Source organism: Canis lupus, chromosome 24 (genome assembly GCF_048164855.1).
Source record: "Canis lupus baileyi chromosome 24, mCanLup2.hap1, whole genome shotgun sequence".
Lineage (NCBI taxonomy): Eukaryota > Metazoa > Chordata > Mammalia > Carnivora > Canidae > Canis > Canis lupus.
In genome coordinates this window covers 2,264,114-2,286,543 of record NC_132861.1, presented here as the reverse complement: position 1 = coordinate 2,286,543, position 22,430 = coordinate 2,264,114, and the positions used below count along the sequence as shown (strand labels likewise).

The window sequence follows — 22,430 nt, the reverse complement described above, 5'->3', positions numbered from 1 at the left end:
AGTAGCTACCAAATCCAGAACCGGAAGCAAGCCAGGGACAGGGGAAGGGGGAATTATGGGCAAACACATAGGCTCAATATAGAAATAGACTTTACAGCAGTATAAGAAGTAACAGATTCTCAAAATTCCCAAATGACCAACCGGAGCCTTCTGTATCAGGTAGTAGTTATAAAATTTGCTCAAAATAAAACTTCAGGGGAGTCTGGCTGGCTCCATCAGTGAAACATGCTACTCTTGATCTTGGGGTTTAAAGTTCAAGCCCCACACTGGGTGTAGAGATTATTTAAAGATAAAATAAAATAAATCTCCATGATTCTTCATACCTTCATTACACAAAGCTTAATAAACTTGAAAACCCAAGTCAAAACTCAAGACCTAGGAAATAAATGAGAACACAAACACTTTATGGTAATTCTATAAAACGTGTCAAACACTGAATCTTCTACTTCTAACTATCTGAGAATGGGATTAGATCTGCCATTTCCAATGGCAGTAATTAATACAATGGGGTTGTTGTAATGAAGTAAAAATGCACCAGTAAACAGTAATAACCTGTGAAGAAACTTTTCACCTGATTAATAGGTTGGAGAAATGTATTCAAATTGAATAAATTAGGGGGCTGGAAATGAGAAAGAAAGCAAGAAGGAAATGAAAAAGTACAGAAGGGAGGACACCTGAGCTCAGTGGTTGAGCCTCTGCCTTCAGCTCAGGTCGTGATCCTGGGGTCCTGGGATGGAGTCCCACACATCGTGCTCCTTGAGGGGAGCCTGCTTCTCCCTCTGCCTGTGTGTCTCTGCCTCTCTCTGTGTCTCTCTCATGAATAAATAAATAAATAAAATCTTAAAAAAAAAAAGTAAGGAGGGGGAGTAGGAAATGATCAAAAAGACCCTTTTATATAAGCTATTTAGAATTGTACCCTCAAAACCTCAGACTATGTGGCATCTTCATTTAGTGAATAACTTAGAACAGATCAGACCGACTCCCTACAACCCACATTTTTTACTAATCTACCCCAGGTATCAGCCTAAGATGGGAAATGAGAAAATAAATGATCTTTAAAAAGCAATGGGGGTGGGGGTGGTTCTGTTTAAAGCACTTAGGCAAAAGTGGACTTGTGTGACTCTTAAAAGGGGAAATGCTGCAAAAGCCTGGCTTCAACATTTCCCTCGACCTCATCAAATTTTATATATTGAATTTGATGACAATTCAGAGGGGATAATTTTTGATGGTGGTTCTGACTAATGGTGGTTCAAGAAACAATCACATGTAACAGCAAAACTCTCCTACTCAAGAGAGAAGCGGTATGTTCCCTTTTGCAACTTTCTCTGCTGTTGATAGCATACTTAGAACATAAAAGCATCACAAAAAGACAGATTTTCTTCCTACTATAAATGCAACAAAGAACCTAAAATGTCCAACTAGTCAAAAATTAAACCCAGATCAAAAAAAAAACTAAATATCGTAGTATTTTAATATTCTGCACTAAATAATTTCATAGGCTCAGACTCCTATAATGAGCATGCCAAGTTTTGAACCACACCCAGCCGAAATAATTAATACACTCTTTGTGCGGTCCAATTTTATTTTTTTTCCTGTCTTCCTCCACCTCTGGTTGAAAGAGCCAAAATGTGTATTCCCCACTCTATCACAGGAAACAAAGCAAGGGAATTCCATCTAAACTGAAGGATGTCAAATTCCCAGGCACAGCCAGGCAGGATGTCAAAGGTCATACCTTATATTTGGCCAAAGAAAAATACTATTAATATTTTATAGCCAGAATGAATAACTATAAATCTGAAAGCTGTAACTTGATGAAAGATGGAAGAGGCATTAAATTCAAAAGTTTCCAAGCCTACACAGGTGTGCTGTCCTAGTGACATTCACGTTCATCTGCAAAATACATGTGGTCTAACAAGTCATAATGCTCTTATCAGTGGGCCCCTAATGGGAGGGCCCTGTGAAGAAAGGTCTGCAGGAAAGTGGCTGCTAACGTATGTCAAGCTAAAGTCACAAAGTAGTAAGCAGCCTGAGGGAGCAGGTGGACCCTGCCAGGAGATGAGCTTCTATGCAAAAGGCAAGTCACAAACTCAAAAGTCTTGCTTAATAAAATTCTATGTCATTTTTTAAAATTTTTTTTATTTTATTTTTTTTTAAGATTTTATTTATTTATTTATTCATGAGAGACACAGAGAAAGAGAGAGAGAGAGAGAGAGAGAGAGGCAGACACAGGCAGAGGGAGAAGCAGGTTCCATGCAGGAAGCCTGATGTGGGACTTGATCCCGGGTCTCCAGGATCACGCCCTGGGCCGAAGGCAGGCGCCAAACCGCTGAGCCCGCTGAGGGATCCCCTATGTCACTTTTTTAAATGAGTCCCTGAAATAGTCTCAGCAAGCCTCCCAGAAACATGCTTAACAGAGCATGTGACTAAAGGGAGGGCTCTCCATTTCAAATCCCAGGGGTATATTCACAGGGATCACAAAGAATTTAGTCAGGAAAGGAATCCCTCTGATTCATTACCTCAGAATCTGAGAGGTTTAAAGTTTTAATTTTATGCCTCTGACACCTTTACTTCTTCCTCCCAGTCCTCTTTAAAAGTTATCTGAAACACAAATGGAGGTGGGAAGTGTGAATGAGGCTTAATTGGAAGCCCTGAGCTGTCAATCGAAGTAGAATGATCTCAGCTCTGGACTTCCAGGACTGAATGTGTTTTCCCTTTTTTCTTCTTGCCTTTTATACAAACACAGGCGGAAGTCAAGTCATGGTTAGTCTAAGAACCATAGACATCAACAGCTTGTCTTTGATTAACTTCATCACAAAAAATATTAAACAGGGTCTAAGAATCTATGAATACATTCAGCATCTGACATAACCCAAGATCATTTACAGTGTTCAACAGAATTACATGGCACAGCAGTCATTTTAATTTTTTTTCTTTGAAATACAATTTATAAGCCATGCAATTGAATGGTAATGAATTCTGAAACGAATGGTAATGAATTCTGAAAAGGACTTTCAAACATGCACCCTTCCCAGTTTCTGGATCAGAATGAACAGCATACATGTGAATTACATATGTGTCAACATAATACTCTCTCCATTTTATTCTCTCTTCCCTATTTTCTACCTTTAGATCAAAATAAAGCAAACACACTAAGAAATGCAATGGCAGGGGATTCCTGGGTGGCTCAGCGGTTTAGCGCCTGCCTTTGGCCCAGGGCACGGTCTTGGGAGTCCCGGGATCGCATCCCACGTCGGGCTCCTGGCATGGAGCCTGCTTCTCCCTCTGCCTGTGTCTCTGCCTCTCTCTCTCTCTCTCTCTCTCTCTCTCTGATATCATGAATAAATAAATAAAATATTTTAAAAAAGGAAATGCAATGGCACAAACTATAATATTCAAACTACTCTCTCTATCATGAATAAATAAAATATTTTAAAAAAGGAAATGCAATGGCACAAACTATAATATTCAAACTACTTATTAAATGGCTTGAAAAACCCAACTAAACTGAAAAAAAATTACTCCAGAATATTTACTTCTGAGTTGGACACCACAGTGAGAAACTCAAGTTAGAAAGATCGTGAAGAAAGGCAGTCTCTGAAAAAGTGTAAAAAGATGGTGTGGGGACTAGCCCTCAAACACAGGGGGTCCATCTAAACATCCAAGTGTGAGCTGGGTAATTCTAAAAGCTGTGACAGCCATGCTTCTATATTTCTATTTTTGTAATCCTAAATCTGCTTTTGTTGTTATTGTTGTTGTTGTTGTTTTTTAAGTTTGTTCTCTGTATAACCATTCAAAGATACCAAAATGCCATTTCAAGAAAACATCCCTGGAATACTGGGATATAATATTACAGCGCTCCTAAAAAGCACAGTGATCACAGCTGGGGAAATATCCATTATAGAACCAAAAAAGATGATGTACATCACATCAAAACACACACCTAATTACAGGAATTTTTAACCTTAATACATTTCCTTAGCATTTATTTTTTAATTTTCCCCAATACTCCAGAAGAGAAAATAGCAATAAAAATCATCTGGTGATCTCTTCTAAAATGTAAAACCATCAAATACTGTGTTTGAAATCAGTATTATATACTACCACCACCACCACCCCCAAAAAAAAACCAGTGTTAGAATCTGAAAGCCTGCATGTTAATGCAAATACGTGTAACAAATATAAACCTAGGCCCTATATAATCAATTCTATTTCATGAATTCTAAGAGGTTCAAGAAAGCATTTGAGACACACAGGTAACAGAAGTATAGGAATCTTTTACATTCAACGTATGCAAATGTTATAACGGGACACTAAAAAGAAAATTAGGAGAGACCAATTAAGCCCCAGATTACATAAAAGTCAGCATGATGGTCCACAGGAAGCTTTCACATTCATTGCATGTAAATTTCATGATGGCCCGCATATCTACCCATCCAGAGAGAAAAGGTTTATTACATTGAAATTCAGAGAGATGCAATCAGCTTGGTAGCCAGTACACAAACAACCTTAGTTGATATTTACAAGTTCTGCAAGTTCCCCTCTGCCTCCACCCCTCCCCCCTTCAGGGCTGGCCCCAAAGACTGAGAGAAAGGTCCCCAGATGCAGACAGGTGACATATCACTTGCTTTAAAATAGGTGGGTTTCTCCTACTTTCAAATCACAGTATAGTGGGCTGAACCTGACACTAAAACTTCACTGGTGTGACAAACTGATGATTCTGCAAATTACATGTCACGAATTCAAGAAACTACATCACCTCTGAAACAAAATTAGGGGACTGAAGACCGTTATCTTGATGCATTTGTCCTGATGTAACCCTACGCTTAAGGTTATATGAGAACAAGAGGAAAAAAATTACTTTCATGTCAAAATAGTACAATAAAATCCACATTTTGACTGTCACTACCTCAAGAATCTGCCAAAATAAGAGCCTCCAGCTAAACCATATGCAAACCATTTCCTTTGACCTTGCTTCCAAGCAACAAACCGTCTAAGGTATTTGATATTTACTTGTATAGACCATTCCCAAATATTTATGTGGTTATTTTGTTTTCAAGCTTTGAAGGACACATAATATTTAAACCCTAGGAATTATGTAATTCGCTGTAATTGCTCTCTTCATATTCTATTTGAAATCCAAACCCATTTTTTTGTTTAAAGATTTTACCCATTTATTCATGAGAGACACAGAGAGAGAGAGAGAGACAGAGACACAGGCAGAGGGGAGAAGCAGGCTCCACACAGGGAGCCTGACGTGGGACTCGATCCTGGGTCTCCAGGATCAGGCCCTGGGCAGAAGGCGGCGCTAAACTGCTGAGCCACCCGGGCTGCCCAAACCCATTTTTCCCCCCAAAGAATGTAGGGTAAGCCCTTTTTACTCTTACCCTCCCCGCCACTGAAAAGATAAAGACCTTCCCATTCTGTATGCAGGGATTTCTCACCTAGACAACAAGACGGATCTTCCGTCAAGACACCTGTGGCAGGCTTCTGGGCGTGGAAATGGTAGAAGCAAAGCACTAATTTTCTAGATTAAAAAAGGAAAACTAAGGACACCTGGCTGGCTCAGTCAGCAGAGCATGCAACTGTTGAACTAGGGATTTTGAGTCCAAGCCCCATGGTGGGCAGAGAGCCTACTTTTAAAAAAGAGGAGGGGGACTGGTAGTGGGAGAGAGCAGGGAGGAGTTGAGGAGGCAAAGCTAAGTGCCTCCGGGGCCCTCATAACTATTTGAGAGGTACTGAAAAGATCTTTATCTGCCCACATAATTCAAGCTGGTTCTCCTCTTCCTCCTTCCTTCATTAGGCCTCTCTCTTGGCTAGAGTCCAAATAAGACTTAGAGGGTTAATCATGCTCTTAGAGACTTTCCTACTGCAGTTATAAAATGCAACCACCAAGATCCCCTCCCCTTCCTGATGTCAGGTTCATTTAACTACTTTCAAACTGTTAACTCAGCAAACCAATAATTGGAGGCCTCTCAGAGCAGTGCAAAGGCAGCTCTGTAACAACTTCAGGATCATGGTTGTAAAGAGAAAAACATTTTTTCTCAACTCTAATGTTTATCAGATCCCTAATATAATAAAAGAAAGATTCATAAAACCATGACCCATTTTTCAGATTTGGGAGAAGTGGCAATTGAGAAAAATCTGTTTATCCAAAAAAGGTGTTGAATCAAAGAAAACAGGCCACCACCCCTTCTACTCACCGTCTTTCTAACAGCTCTGCTTTAATCAGAGGAGTTAAGCAGCATCTCCAAGCCACTAAGGTCACAAGATCAAGATCAGCTCAGTAAGTTAAGCCACAAGAAGTGACACACCGTAACTGAGACCACTATCATGTAGGGGGAGAAGTTAATCGAGGCAGGAAAAGATCTTCTTTTCAGATCTCAACGATCCACACAGAGATGCTGGAACCAGTCACAGTGACAAAGGCAGCACCTTGGGACATCCACATCTGTGGCCAGCAGGAGTGTGAGGAGCAAGGGTTGTTGGAGGTAAGGGCACATCCCAGATCACAGGTGCTGCAGTGCATACCAGTGAACCACCATCCCTAAGAATTCAAGAAGTCCTGTGACTCAGTAAGGAAAGGCTACCTTGAAAAAAATGACTGTCCTCCCATAGATCTACAAAATGGCTCTGCCTCTCCTCCCAGGAGATGAGACCCCATACTCCTCCCCTTCAAAATCAGAACTAAGGGACACCTAGGTGGCTCAGAGGTTGAGTGTCTGCCTTCAGTCCAGAGCGTGATCCTGGAGACCCAGGACCCAGTCCCACATTGGGCTCCCCGCATGAAGCCTGCTTCTCCCTCTGCCTGTGTCTCTGCCTCTGTGTGTCTCTCATGAATAAATAAAATCTTTAAAAAACAAACAAAAACACAAAATCAGAACTAAGATAAGACACAAGTTAAAGAATGAAGATGTTTTACATCTCTCTCTACTTACAGAATGAAAAGACCAAAGATGAGCTGCAATTTTGAACCTCGCTTATCTACAAACATTAACAGTGGGGGATAAAACAGATTGGCCAATTACAGATTTCCTAGTTGCTTTTGACTAGTTTACCCTGACATCACTAGCAATCACACAGGTGCAAAATCCTGGTGTGATGTGAAAGCTGTTTTGTCCCCGTGGAAGGTAACTTACACATTTAATAAAACCTCATAGTATGAGGTTCGGTTTGTTTCCCTGTCCCTCACTTCCCTGTCCCCAAACCTTTTACAAGACATGCTGTCTGTATATATTACCTACAGGTATGTATATACAACTAAAATAGCTTTCTACATTTCTCCAACACTTGTTATTTCTAACATGGCTAATAGTTTTTATAGATGTGTATTTGTGCCTTTTGCTATACCCCAATACATTTCCTATTGCATATATCTTTAAGTTCTCCGTAAGCTAGCGTGGCTCACTCACAAGTATTCAGAATGCATTAAGTTCCGTATCTGCCTGGTATCACTTTTAGGTTTAGCATATCCAAATTTAACTTCCTGTGGATCCAATGAAGTATCTCATTATAGCCTCCATTCCTACACTAAAGTCAGTGTTGGTAAAGACATATAATATAAGGAGAAAGCTATGAAGGAGTTCTAGTATTTAGCTAAGGCAATACTAGAACTGATATTAAATTTTATTTAAGATTTTATTTATTTATTTATTCATAGACACACACACACACAGAGAGAGAGAAAGAGAGAGACAGAGGCAGAGACACAGGTAGAGGGAGCAGAGAAGCAGGCTCCACGCAGGGAGCCTGAAGTGGGACTCAATCCCAGGTCTCCAGGATCACCCCCGCCTCCTTGCGCTAAACTGCTGGGCCACCGGGGCTGCCCTGATATTTAAATTTTAAAGCATCTTTGGAAGCCAGTAACTTTCCCTCACAGTGGCCCTAAGTATATTTTAAGATTGCTAACTCTTAACTTTAGAATTTCTCATTTTTTCAAAAAAACAAGAATTATGTTTAACAATGAGCTTTCTTTGTTTAAATCACTCTACTCCCAGGACACAAGAGTATGAAGGTTAGGTTTTGTTTTTAAATAAACTCTACCCCCAAGGTGGGGCTCAAATTCACCACCCCTGAGATCAAGAATCACATGCTCCTCCACTCACTGAGCCAGCCAGACATCCCCCTAAAGGTTAGTTTCAAAGAACAGACCTGGCAGCCCAGGTGGCTCAGTGGTTTAGCGTCGCCTTCAGCCCGCAGGTGTGGTCCTTGAGACTCGGGATCAAGTCCCACATCAGACTCCCTGCATGGAATGGAGCCTCCTTCTTCCTCCGCCTGTGTCTGTGCCCCCCACCCCCGTGTCTCTGATGAATAAATAAAAATCTTTAAAAAAATAAAAATAAAGAACAGACCAAGCAAAAAGCTAAGTATTTTGTGAATACCTACTATTCATATACTTTTCTTGTGAGGGAGGGTGCTGGGAAGGGGTGCAGATGGAGAAGAGACTCCCAAGCAGACTCTGCTGAGCAAAGAGCCAAACAGAATCCTGCAAACCTGAGATCACAACCCGAGCTCAAGCCAAGAGTCTGACACTTAACCAACTGCACCAGCCAGGTGCCCCATGTCTACTATTCATATTAAGTCAATTATGTAATATGTTCCATTACCAAATTCTGTATATGAATTTTAAACCAGATGCAGTACATTCGCTTTATTTGCATTCCATGGGTTTCTATGTTTATGAGCATCTCTAAGAAATTGAATTTTAAAAACTAAAAACTTGGCTGTATTTTCATAATTCCTTTTATTATAAAAACAAAGATATAATTTCATAGAAAAATTTGGTCTAAAAAAGAAAAAAGAAAAATTTGGTCTATCACACTATTATTTTCATAATATATATAAAGTCCGATTTTTTTTAAAGATTTTATTTATTTATTAATAAGAGACAGAGGGATCCCTGGGTGGCGCAGCGGTTTGGCACCTGCCTTTGGCCCAGGGCGCGATCCTGGAGACCCAGGATCGAATCCCACATCGGGCTCCCGGTGCATGGAGCCTGCTTCTCCCTCTGCCTGTGTCTCTGCCTCTCTCTCTCTCTGTAACTATCATAAATAAATAAAAATTAAAAAAATATTTAAAAAAAAAAAATAATAAGAGACAGAGAGAGAGAGACAGAGAGAGGCAGAGACATAGGCAGAGGGAGAAGCAGGCTCCATCAAGGGAGCCTGATGCAGGACTTGATCCCAGGACTCCAGGATCACACCCTGGGCCAAAGGCAGGTGATAAACCGCTGAGCCACCCAGGGATCCCCCATAAAGTCCAATTTTAATCTGACAATAGTCTACCTATACTTTTCAAACTTCCTGTGTTTCATATTATCACTCAGAGAAACTGATGCCTCCCCATTTTCATGCCTTTATGAATGTCAAACCATCACTCTTGAAAATCAATTTAAAGAATAATCTGATGGATTAGAAAAACAGGTGTGCCAATGGATAGATACATGACAAAGCAAGTATAGAAATTAGATAGCAGTTATACAGGTGTTCAATGTAGAATTCTTTCGGGAATCCCTGGGTAGCGCAGCGGTTTGGCGCCTGCCTTTGGCCCAGGACGCGATCCTGGAGACCCGGGATCGAATCCCACGTCGGGCTCCTGGTGCATGGAGCCTGCCCCTCTCTCTCTCTCTCTCTCTCTCTCTCTGATGACTATCATAAATAAATAAAATTTTTTTTAAAAAAATGTAGAATTCTTTCAATTTTGCTGAACATATGAAAAATGTTTTTAGAACAGGGACGTCTGCGTGGCTCAGTGATTGAGCGTCTTCCTTTGGCTAAGGCTGTGATCCCAGGGTCCTGGGATGGAGTCCCACATCAGGCTCCCTAGAGGGAGTCTGCTTCTCCCTTTGACGGTGTCTCTTATAAGTAAATAATCTTTTTTAAAAAGTTTTTTAAATGGTCTTTTGGTTTGGGTTTTTTTCTTTTTTTTTTTTTTTAGATTTTATTTAACTTATTTGACAGAACACGCACACACAAGCAAGGGAAGCAGCAGTTGGAGAGGGAGCCTGAAGCGGGGCTCGATTCCAGGACCCTGGGATCCTGACCTGAGCCAAAGGCAGATGCTTTATGGACTGAGTCACTCAGGTGCCCCTGAAAATTTTATAATGAAATCTTGGGAGATTAACATCCCATTTTCAAGGTCCATCTCAATAGCCAATACAGAATACTATTTTTCTGGATGGCATTTAACCCTTTCTATCATGTACTATAGTTACTTATAGGTTATACCATCTCCCTACAGGATCTACGTTTGAATCATTTTTCTATCATTCTGATGCATCTAGTCACACATCATGAGCGTACAGAAAGCTAAAATATAAAAGACCCATGGTTCAAGAAAAATTTTTTCGCAACTATGTATTTACAATATAACAGACAATATAACATGCAGACATCAAATTATAATACACAACAGTGTGAATTAAGAGATCGCCAGGCATTCACTGAGAGAAGGCAAAAATGCCTTCAGGCAGGAACTAAGAACAGACATGAGCTTTGCAGACTAAGGAAAATTTTTAGAACTTCCAGTAGAGGCATGAGATGACCCAAGTCCTGGGGACAGGACGGTCTAGAATTTAAAGAAACCTAACCTAGGTGAATGACCAAAAAGAGGGAAGTTAACATCTCCAGAGACAGAAGAGCTAACAGACTTGAGGGCACTGAGCAGCAAGAAAAGAGTGTGCTAAAGAGAACATCCAAGTCGACAATTAAGGAAAGGGTTAACCACCTAGACCATAAACACAATCAGGAAACTCAGGATGGGAATCTCATCTCAGAGTAAGAGGAAATATAGCATGCTTCGGTTTAAACATGTTCCATGAGAGGTGAAAGTGGAACATGGATGGCCCTTAAGTAACTGGAAACCAGGACAACAGAGGGAACAAGTTATCTAGAAAAGAACACAAGAAAAAGTCCACAACTTGTCCAGAGGTATCTTTAGGTTTGAATATAGAAGAAAAAAATAATGAGTTACTCAACCAGAGGAGAAGCCAGAATGAAATGAGGATAGTCCAATGTAACTGAGTCCCCAGTAAGAAAGGAAGCAGTGGTCAACGGGAAACTGAGAAAGAAGACTTAGACACTCCCCTGAGCATCCTTAGTGACTTCTTTTTCTTAATATATAAATTTTATTATTTATTCATGAGAGACACAGAGACATAGGCAGAGGGAGAAGCAGGCTTCATGCAAGGAGGCTGATGTGGGACTTGATCCCCAGACTCCAGGATCACGCCCTGGGCCAAAGGCAGGCACCAAACTGCTGAGCCACCCAGGGATCCCCTCATTAGTAACTTCTGACCATAAAGACGGCAAGCTTCAGTAATCCTGAGAAACCAAAAATCGGGGGCCACAGAAGCTCATCACACAGCTCCAGCTCACTTTCTTCTGTAAAAAATATAGCCTGAAATAAAGGACACATGTTGCATTTCTGTCCTCATTTAAAGTAATGCATTAGGGACACCTGGGTGGCTCGGTGGTTGAATGTCTGCCTTCGGCTCGGCTCAGAGAGTGATCCCAGGATCTGGGATCAAGTTCCACATCGAGCTCCTTGCGGGGAGCCTGCTTCTCCCTCTGCCTGTGTCTCTGCGCCTCTCTCTTGTGCGTCCCTCATAAATAAATAAATAAATAAATAAATAAATAAATAAATAAATAAATAAATAAATAAATACTTAAAAAAGAATTTAAAGTAATGCATTAAGGTGAAAATTCACTAAATAATAAACTGGAAAGGGACTGCAAATTTAGCTTTCTAATTTTATTTGGCATAATATCAAAACTAGTTCGCTTTTTTTTTTAAAGCTTATGTCAGAGCTATATAAGGATGGATGGGGGATCCCTGGGTGGCGCAGCGGTTTGGCGCCTGCCTTTGGCCCAGGGCGCGGTCCTGGATATCCGGGATCGAATCCCACGTCAGGCTCCCGGTGCGTGAAGCCTGCTTGTGTCTCTGCCTCTCTCTCCCTCTCTCTGTGACTATCATAAATAAATAAAAATTTTTAAAAAATAAATAAATAAAATATTTAAAAAAAAAAAAAAAGGAGGGATCCCTGGGTGGTGCAGCGGTTTAGCGCCTGCCTTTGGCCCAGGGCGTGATCCTGGAGACCTGGGATCGAATCCCACATTGGGCTCCTGGTGCATGGAGCCTACTTCTCCCTCTGCCTTGTGTCTCTGCCTCTGCCTCTCTCTCTCTCTCTGTGTGACTATCATAAATAAATAAAAAAATTTAAAAAAAAAAAAAAAAAAAGGATGGATGAAAAAGAAAAAAAGGAAAGCATCCCAAAAGCCTTCCAAGTGGCAAGAATAATTCGAACCAAGCCTCAGTATTTGCAGTGCTTAACCGACAAATTTATAAACCATAGGCTGACTGAATGAAGTAAAGTGGGATGCCAATGAGGGGGAGGAGGCTTTAAAAAAACATACGAAATCACTAATGTACAAAAGTCCATGTTCACATTTCATATGTTCCTTAGGAAACCACAAATAAGCAGTAATTCTCTACAAAGAATTTCTGTGTCACTGACATGAGTTGTTAGTCCTTATCAGGAATTAGTAAAAAGGGAGAATTCTTCCAGACTTTGGTATATTTACATACAGCATATCCACTGGAACACAAGCCCTCACACCCCTTCAGACACCAAAATATACACTTCTCAAGTTCATCTGATCCCTTCTGTTTGATAACTGAGGAGAAGCCCATACCAACTTCAGAATTTTGTACACATCAAAAAAAGGTGGTTATCTGACCCAAGGCAGGTCCCAGGGGGTTGTGCCAAAGTCAAGTCTCTACAAGTTGTCACTGTGAAGGCCAAGGCAAATGTTGAAAGAAACAGGGCTAGATCCATTCTGCTCACTTAATATTCCCATGCTCTGTACAACTAAACGCTCCTTTGCTCTCTCCAATTACCACAGGGTTTATACTGCCTCTCCAAGAGGATTCCAGGAAGCCCCAAAGTTACTGCACACATGCAGAAAAGAAAAAAAAAAAAAATCAGCCAATTAAATTCCCATGATGCCAGGTACTGGGTACTTTCCAAGGGCAGAGTGTTCTAGAAAAATGCAAATAATTCAGGCTCTCCAAAGAAATTCCAAGCAAATACAGACAGCTGCTATCTTTAAAAATCATACAGAATTGTAGTCTAGGAGCTTGGATGGAGAGGCACAGAAACAGGCAAAACATTTTCAGCCTATCAGGGATTCTAACTCACCACTGAGTATTCTTTCCGCTCCCTCCGTTTTATATGTACCCTTAGAAAGAGTCCCTGTGCAGCGCATGGTATCTAGCCACATTTGTGTTCAATGCCAATGTGATAGCCTCTCAGTAAGAGGGGGTGGAGAGGTTGTCTCAATGAACTTTAACCTTTTTTTTAAAGTTTACATGAAGGTGCCTGGGTGGCTCAGTCGATTGCATCTGCCTTCAGCTCGGGTCATGATGCCTGGGGTCCTGGGGGTCCTGAGATCCAATCCCTTGTTGGGGCTCCCTGCTCTGTGGGGAGTCAGCTTCTTCCTCTGGCCCTCTCCCCTGCTCACGGGCACCCACGCACACTCTCTCAAATAAATAAAACCGTTTTTTTTGTTTTTTGCTTTTAATTTTTTTATGATAGTCACACAGAGAGAGAGAGGCAGAGACACAGGCAGAGGGAGAAGCAGGCTCCATGCACCGGGAGCCTGATGTGGGATTCGATCCTGGGTCTCCAGGATCGCGCCCTGGGCCAAAGGCAGGTGCCAAACCGCTGCGCCACCCAGGGATCCCTTAAAAAATAAAGTTTACATGATAATTAAGAATGTCTTCTTTCCTGTATTTAAGTGTTTGCCACTCTAAGAAAAGCTGAAAAAAATCAAAAATAGAAATCACCACTCTGGCCACATCTCTCCTAAAGATCTGCCACAAAACCATAGGTAAAATAAAAATAAAATTCTTATAATGGTCAATTAAGGGATTCATACTTGACACCAACACCAATTTTGGAATTACTGAGGGGAAAAAAAGTGCCAGCCATAAGACCGGTTACATTGGTCCCACCTACCTTTTTCAGTCTTCAGCAAATATGATCTCAATTTGGCTGCATAATTCCCTTACTCATTTTTAATGTTCTTACCTCATGCTCCCTTCCCCAATACATATATTGAAATCTTCACTATGCTGTAAAACAAGGTTTTCATCAAGATAATTTCAGTAACAAACTATAAGTTGGCCTCACTGGGAGGCCATTCTGTAAGTTAGTGTGTGCAGCAAGAAAACAGCTGTCATCCCTGCACTATGGACTGTGGCTATTTAAATCACTCCACCTGCAAATTACAAATCTGAATTACAGAAGATGAATTTTAAAATTAAAAAAAAAAAAACATTTTTCAAACAATCAGTTGACAGGCCAAATTTAAAGAAACATCATTCCAAAATAAAGAATATCTGAGATATCTGCTAAATTTTTAAGTTGCTTTATTTAAGTCTCATTGTTAATTGTTGAAGCATTCTTTTAACACAGATGCTCCAAATAATGTCAAAACAAAAAACACAAGTCAACTTAAAACTGCCACTGTGGGGGGAGGGGTTGGGGAAACAGAATCAGAGCTCAGGATACTACTTCCCAAGCTCTAGAAAGCTTTCTATGTTGGGGGGGAGGGAGGACCACACGACTGATCTTGGAAATGAAGTTTCAGTATTTATAAATAGTGTACATGGTTTAAAAGACCCCGGGGTTTTCCAAAAGTCTTAGCTCCCACTTTGAGTGTAACCTTACCGACAGTTATAGCCAATATTAAAACAAGTGTAAAGCAGATGTAATGTACTATCACTACAAATACAAAATGCATAACCTGCAAATATAACCAGTGTCCATGGAACTAGTTTATAAACTCTTTAACAGCTTTTCAACTATTCTGTCCTATGCAAATAATTCAAATTCTCTGGCAGCCCCAGGACGTTAAAGCACAAGAAACTATATTTAATTAAAGATTCAGTCTAATTCCCAGTAGTAAATCACAGGAAATATTTAGTTCCAAAGCAGCCTCTCCTCAGTTCTAAAACAGTTAGGTTTTGGTTGATTTGCATTTTAAATTTGATCTTTTTAAGCTAAAAGTCAGAATAAAATTTGTCCCTTTTATGAATCTTTAAAACAGGGATGTTTTTCGAATCTGAGAAACTTGGTTTTAACAAATAACTCATTTTTATGAAAACTGTAACCAGAAGACTAGGTAGGAGTTAGAATACTTAAGGTTGTTTCTTTTCTGCTTAAAATATCCTTTTACTCAAAGTGAAAATGCACTTGCTGTAATCTGACTTGCACCAACGGACTCTCATTACACCTGAAACATTTACTCACTCGAGAATGGCAGCCTGCTCCCTCCCAAAGCCGCACTAAGAGCTGCCACTGGGCCTCCAGCCTCCAATTCTGAACAGATTAAAAGTTCTATGATCACTTAATGAATCTTCTAGCTACGATAAGCATATTCTTAAAGATAAAATTATAATTGCATTTGGGCAAAAAAATTTAGAACTAAGAAACCAATAAAAAAAATAGTTGGGGGCGTGATTTGGCCTTAGAATCTTTTTAAATTTTGGGACCCCCGGGTGGCTCAGCGGTTGAGCGCCTGCCTTCAGCCCGGGGCTGAAGTCCCTGGAGTCCCAGGATCGAGTCCCACATTGGGCTCCCTGCATGGAGAGGCCTGTTTTTCCCTCTGCCTATGTCTCTGCCTCTCCCTCTCTCTCTGTGACTCTCGTGAATAAATAAAATCTTTTAAGAAAAAAAAATAAAGCACTAAAATTTAAAAGTCTAGGTTATATTCCTGGTTAAAGAACACTCTAGTTTGGAATCCCTGGGTGGCTCTGCAGTTTGGTGCCTGCCTTCCGCCCGGGGTGTGCTCCTGGAGCCCTGGGATCGAGTCCCACGTCGGGCTCCCTGCATGGAGCCTGCTTCTCCCTCTGCCTGTCTCTGCCCCTCTCTCTCTCTCTCTCTCTCATGAATAAATAAAAATCTTAAAAAAAAAAAAAAACACAAAAAAACCCCTCTGGTTAAGGCCATGAGAGGCAAAACTAAACATAATCCCCAAACACTGCCTTCCTCCATCTTGGAGAGGCCCTCCAGCTAACTGAAGTATATTGTATCCATTTCCAAGGACTTAAAAGAACGGTGTAGGCACACACAGTACTTTGAATATCCAAAAAAAATTTTTTTTTCTTAAATGGCAAACTCTGTATAGTAAACGACTCAAGCAGGGTTGATAGATGAGCAAGTCAAGTACTTCAAATGTTAAACTGGATTTCGCAGACAATTCTGATTTTGTGGCTTAAAAGAACACATACCAACCTTCAGAGGAGGACGCACTTTACTTTTTTGAAACACTCGGTAAAACTGCGTAAAATGTCTGATAATGAGATTGTAGCTGGTACCTTTACTCTAAAACACATTTTGGAAAAAGTAAAATCCTGGCTCCTTCTCCACGAACTTCACTACGTTATGAGTCACTTGACCTTTCTGACACACATTAGCCACAGACATGACAATGTGTGTAAAACAACCGTGGCGTAACCAACTGAGCAGCAAAGATCGATCTTAACCTTGCCGCACAGTCAGGACAAGGGGTGAGGAAGAAGCTCTCCGCCAAACTTTCCCATCTCTCCCTCCACCTGTGCCCGTGGGAAACGGTCAGCTTCGGAAGGCCGCGCGGGGAACGCACCTCCGGGTGGGCCTCCCAGGCCCGTCCTAAACCCCCGGGTCTTTTCCGCCTCCAAGGACGGAAGTACCTGTCCCCACCCTGAATCCCTCCGGGTCTCCCTCTCTGAAAGGCAGAAAGGGCCGGGCGCCTCATCTACAGTGCTCTCCCGGGGCAGGACGTCCCCACGTTCCTCGGATGCGCACCTCCACTCGGAACTCCCCCGAAACACTGATCACGAAGCCCCCTGCCTCGCCCCTCGCATCCGCACTTCCCAGGCTCGGTAACACTTAGGCGGCAACGCGACAGGAAAGGTACACACACTCCCAGCTCCCGCCACCCTAGGCAGCCTCTCCGCGCTAATTAAAGGCCTCGAACGTGGGCGAGGCCAAGTTTGGGGGCACTTCCTGGCGGAGGGAAGCGCTCGCAGCGCAGCCCCGCGGCCCGGCGGGGAGCGGCGCCCCGCGCGGGCGCGCTGGCCCTTTAAAGGCGCTGTCGGCCTACGCCGGCGGCCCCGCCCCCGCCGCCGCGGCCCCGCCCCCGCCGCCCCCGCCCCCGCCCCCGCCCCCGCCCCCGCCGAGGGTCACACTTGAACTTTAGCTCGCCCCGCGCCGCCCGGCGCCCGCGCTCCGCAGGCGGTGGCCGCCTCTTAGCACGTGTTGGATGCGCTGTTCGGGTTCGGCGCGCCCGGGACCCCGGCCCCCTGTACTCGAGGCCACTCCGCATGAAACCAAAACAAAGCAAAACGTACGCCGGCCTCCAAAACTGCGCTGCCAGCCCCCGGGGCCGGCTCGCGACCCGTCCCCTGCACCTACAGCTCGGTCACCGGGCGGCGGGGCCCCGAGGAGCCTCGCCGCGCCCTCCTCCGCCCCGCGCGGCGGAAACAGCTCTGCGCGCAGCCCAAGGCTGGGGGGACGCGCGCCGCGGCGGCGGCGGAGAGGAGCCGCCCTCAGCCCTCACGGTCCCGGAGGGAAGGGAGCGGCGGCAGGAGTCCCCCCGGCCGTGGGGCAGCAGCTCCCAGGAAACCGCTTCCTCCTTTCCCTGGCGAACTTTTCTGCCCGCTCTGACGTCCACTTCTAGTACTTTGCCCACTCCCTGATTCTCCGGCGAGCCACCTTCCCCGTCCCGCTCGAACTCTCCCTCGGCGCGCTCCCACACTAGGATTCCTGTGCCCCGACAGGTCTCGGGCCAACCCACGCACATCTGCCGCTTGTGGCGCGCTCCCTGCACGCGCTGCCCGCACGAGGCCGAGCGGGCGCCCAGCTGCCCCCCACCTACCCCACCACGACCTCAGGTGGAGGCGGGGGGCCCCGCGCCCCCCGCGCCCCGCGCCCCCCGCGCCCCCGCCCCGTCCGGCCGTGCGCCCCGAAGCCACTCACCTTCCAGCCCGCCGAGCTGTTGCTGTCACCCTTATCCTTGAAGTAGGGCACGCTCTTGACCATCCACTCGTAGATCTGCGACAGCGTGAGCCGCTTCTCGGCCGAGCTCTCGATGGCCTTGGTGATGAGGTCGGCGTAGGACAGGTTGCCCCACGCGTTGCGCCGGGACGAGCTGCTCTTCCGCGGCTGCCCCGCGAGCGGCCCGGTGGCGGCCGGGGGCACCGGCGGGTGCTGAGACAGCGGCCCGGGTGGCGGCGGCTGCGGCGGCGCCGGGTGCAGGCAGCCCGCCTCCGGGCCCTGGAAGTCCCCGCACAGTCCCCCGGTGGCGGCAGCTGCGGCCGCCGCCGCCGCCGCCACCGCCGCGGCCGCCGCCGCCGCCGCCGCCACGGAGCCCGGCGCCTGCTGGAAGTCCCCGGTCTCCTCCAGCAGGCTCAGGTTGCTCATGAAGTCGGCGTTGACAGCGGCCGCCGAGGCCGAGGGCAGGCCGGCGGCGGCGTCGGGGTTGGCGGCCGCGCCGCCCGACGGCGCCGGGCTGGAGGTGGCCGAGTTGGACTGGCTGAACTCCGGCCTGGGCAGCGGCCAGGTGCACGAGCGCGGCCGGGGCAGCGGCTCGAAGTCCGGGTCGATCTCCACCACCTGGGGCGCTTCGGCCATGGTGACCCCCACCCCTCCCCCAGCCGCAGGAGAGCCGAGGGGTCGAGCGCAGCACGGGGGGCCGAGGGGGAGGGGCGCGAAGAGCCGGCCCGGGATGGGGGGGGGCGAGGTCGGCGCCTCGAGACGAAGAAAACCGGGAAGAAGGTGCGGCGGAGTGGAAGCGCGAGCCCAGAACTTAACTTCGCGGGTCCATCACCATCTAAGCTCTTCCAGGTCCGCCGCACGGGCGGGACCGCAGGCCGGAGTCGCCGGGCCGGGCGGCGGCGGGCGCCGCGCTCCTGCCGACAGGGCCGCGGAGCGAAGGACGGACGGACGGACGGACGGACGCCGCGGGCCGCTCGCTCTACCGGTCGCGCGGCCACAGCGCTGCTGCCTGTTGAATGCGGCGGCGGCGGCGGCAGCTGCAGCGACTACGCTGCCGCCCGACTTACGGGATCTGCCACCGCCCCCCGCCCGCGGCGGCGCGCGCGCCGGCCCGCCCCTGAGTGACAGCGCGCGCGGCCAATGAGCGTGCGGCGCCGCCGCTCGAGCCGCCAGTGGTCGCCCGCCGGGGCGGGGCCGCTCTTCCACCGGGAGGCGGCCGCGGTCGGGGGGGCAGCGGAGTGTTTTTCTCTTTCACACACTCTCTTTTTTTTGGATCTCTGTCATTATTTGCTGGTAACTCTCGAGTGTTTCTGTGAGTCTCTCGCCCTCTCGGCGTCTTGATTGCTACGAGGCGAACCGGCGCGGAGGCGGCGACACTTTGTTTACTCCCGCGGCGCAAAGCCGCGCGCTCGGGGAGCTCGAGGGGAGCGAGTCTCGCTTCGCCTCGACCCGCCGGGGCCCGGAGTGGCGGGGCGGGGGCCGGGGCCGGGGGCGGGGGCCGGGGGACGCTCCTCGCTCCGCGGGCGCCGGGTGGGCGCGGGAGGCGGCCGCGCGGAGTTCCACTCGATCGCCCCCTTCTCGGCTCCACCCACGATCTTTTTTTTTTCTTGGCAAAGAAACGTGGGGAAGTCGGTGGGTTTGTTTTCGTGTTCTGTTTCCTTTAGCCGCGTCTGTCAGGCCCTCCGGCCTCCGCGCGCGCTGCACAGCGCCCCGCCGCCCGCCCCGCCCCGCGCCCACCTGTCCGCACCCGCGAGCTGCGCCTCTGCGCTTCGGCCTCACGGGGGACCGGGCGTCCGGCCCGGCGGCCGCCAGTCGGTTCATCCCATTCTCCACCTAAAAGGCTAGAAATGCGGGAAAGGGGCCCAGCGCGGGCCGAAGGCGGCCCCAGCCCACACGCGCGCGGACCCGAGCGCCTCCGGCCAGACCGCGCGCCCCCGGGGGACGTCTCCCGGGCGGGAAGCGCAGACTCGACAGCCCAGGGGCGGCGGGGAAGGGGTCAGAGAAGAGCGGGGACGCAGAGCCTTGTCCTTTATTACTCACCCCTGATTAAGTCCAACTTCTTGTGATGCCTTTGCTGTTTAGGATGGAAGAAGTAAGGTGTCGGGAAATAAAAGTGCAACAGGGGTAAGACCACACTTGGGGTTCAGCCCTGCCCCACCCCCAGGTTCCTGTCAACCCACCACCAAAGCCACCAGCCCACCCCACTCTTCCCCATCTGAGCTCCAGGCCCTGGACATCCTGTCGAGATCAGTGGGGCCACCGTAGACAATGGTCCTTATGTTTCTGGGAGCAAAAGAAACGGTTTTCAAGAAACAACTTTTTGTTTTGTTTAGCTTTTGTAGGAGGAATATGGAAGGCATTTCCTTTCAGAGGGATGGGATCCCTTAGGATGGAAGATTGACAGTAGGGTTTTCAATATCTTGTCCAAAATGACAGCTCCCAACGATTTCAAAAATCCCCTTTTTCTTACAGGTAATTCTTCAATTGAAAAGTGGCATCTGGGATCCCTGGGTGGCGCAGCGGTTTAGCGCCTGCCTTTGGCCCAGGGCGCGATCCTGGAGACCCGGGATCGAATCCCATATCGGGCTCCTGGTGCATGGAGCCTGCTTCTCCCTCTGCCTATGTCTCTGCCTCTCTCTCTCTCTCTCTCTCTGTGTGACTATCAAAAATAAACAAAAAATTAAAAAAAAAAGAAAAAAAAAGAAAAGTGGCATCTGGGACATCTGGGTGCCTCAGCACTTGAGAGTCTGCCTTCAGCCCAGGGCATGATCCTGGAGTCCTGGGATCCAGTGCAGCATTGGGCTCCCTGCACAGAGCCTGCTTCTCTCCCTCTGCCTATGTCTCTCTTTCTCTCTCTCTCTCTCTCTCTGTCTCTCATGAATAAATAAAATCTTTCTTAGAAAAAAAGAAAAAGTGGCATCTGAAGAAAATTAGGCCTCATTTACAAGAGTTTGAAAGGACTTAAGAGATTTCTTTCTTTCTTTACAAATTCTATCATCTCCCTAGTTCAGACCGGTATTTCTTCATAATGCACATACTGAAATAGCTTCCCACCAATACGGAAGCCTGGTGGAGGAGGTCATGAGCCTGATGGATTAAGGATAGGGTTAATGCTCACCCTCCTCTTTGTGGTCTCTGCATTTACTATCAAATTTGGACAGTTCGGGCCTCCTCTGCTAGCCACTAGGGGACCTCAGTAACCCAGATGATGGGCTCAAAGGAAGGCGATAATGTTAATACCCTCAACCTCTCCAATTAAGCTCTGCAGAGGCAGCTCCCACTCAGATGACCACACCCTACAAATAGGCGGTGTCCTGTTGGATCATCCTTGGCAAAGGAAACCAGCTGCAAATTTGGCCTTGCCTTCCTTTCAATTCCAGTTTTTCATGGCTTCAGAGGAGAGTATTTCTTACAGACTTTCCCTCAGGTCTTTGAAATCTGGACAATCCTGCCTAATTATTTAAATGTTGTAGTTTGCTTTCTTTGGTCTTGTTAATAAGTTTGACTGGGGGCAGCCCCGGTGGCTCAGCAGTTTAGCGCCACCTTTGGTCCAGGGTGTGATCCTGGAGACGTGGGATCGAGTCCCACATCAGGCTCCCTGCATGGAGCCTGCTTCTCCCTCTGCCTGTGTCTCTGCCTCTCTCTGTGTGTGTCTCTCATGAATAAATAAATAAGATATTTTTTTTTAAAAGTTTTACCGGAAGCAGGCACAGAGTACCTACAGTGCCAGTGTCCTTGACACATAGTTCCAAAAAACCGAACGTATGTTTAAAGGTGTTTCTACCACTGTATTTGTCAATTTACTGAACCTTAGGATGCTGGTGAACATTTGGCTTGTTTCCAATCTTTAGCTCGCACAAGGTATTCTGTAATAAATAGCCATACATAACTCATTTTGCATCTGTGCAAGTATATACGCAGGAGGAATTTCCAGAAATCACTGGGTCAGCAGTTAAAAGTACTCGCAATTTTGAGACACACCGTCAAATTGCCCTCCATAAGAGTTGTATCAAGCTAAATTTCCTTTTCAGCTAGAGCCACAGAATATTAAAATTGAAAGTAGACAGAAATCACCTTGGTGGCCTCCTTTAATTTCTCCATAAGGAAATTGAGGCACAGAGAGGCTGATTTGCCTAAGGTTACACAGAGGTGAGTGGTGCTGCCACAGCTGAAACTCCAATTTCCTGCTTTCCCATCAATAATCTTCTCGATACATAGACAGAAAATTAGAAATATCCACAATTCCTATATGGCACTAACCACTGTAAAACTTAACAGTCTATTTCCTTCCAGTCAACCCCACATATTTTAGTAATTTTAGTTAGGTGAACTCCACTGAACTAGACAAAGTTTTGATTTAGAAGATTGAAGAAGCAGATGCGAAAAGGTAATA

At 46.2% G+C, this 22,430-nt stretch overlaps 1 protein-coding gene across 1 annotated transcript in view; it reads right to left on the bottom strand.

Annotated features, from left to right (window-relative positions):
- FOXO1 (forkhead box O1) overlaps nucleotides 1-19,043 on the bottom strand; it is a 104,151-nt gene extending 85,108 nt beyond the window's left edge. The window contains exon 1 of the mRNA XM_072797262.1: nucleotides 18,020-19,043. Coding sequence (XP_072653363.1) covers nucleotides 18,020-18,673 — 654 coding nt within the window. The 5' untranslated portion in view covers nucleotides 18,674-19,043. The remainder of the gene's footprint in view (nucleotides 1-18,019) is intronic.
- Between the last annotated feature and the right edge of the window lie 3,387 nt (nucleotides 19,044-22,430).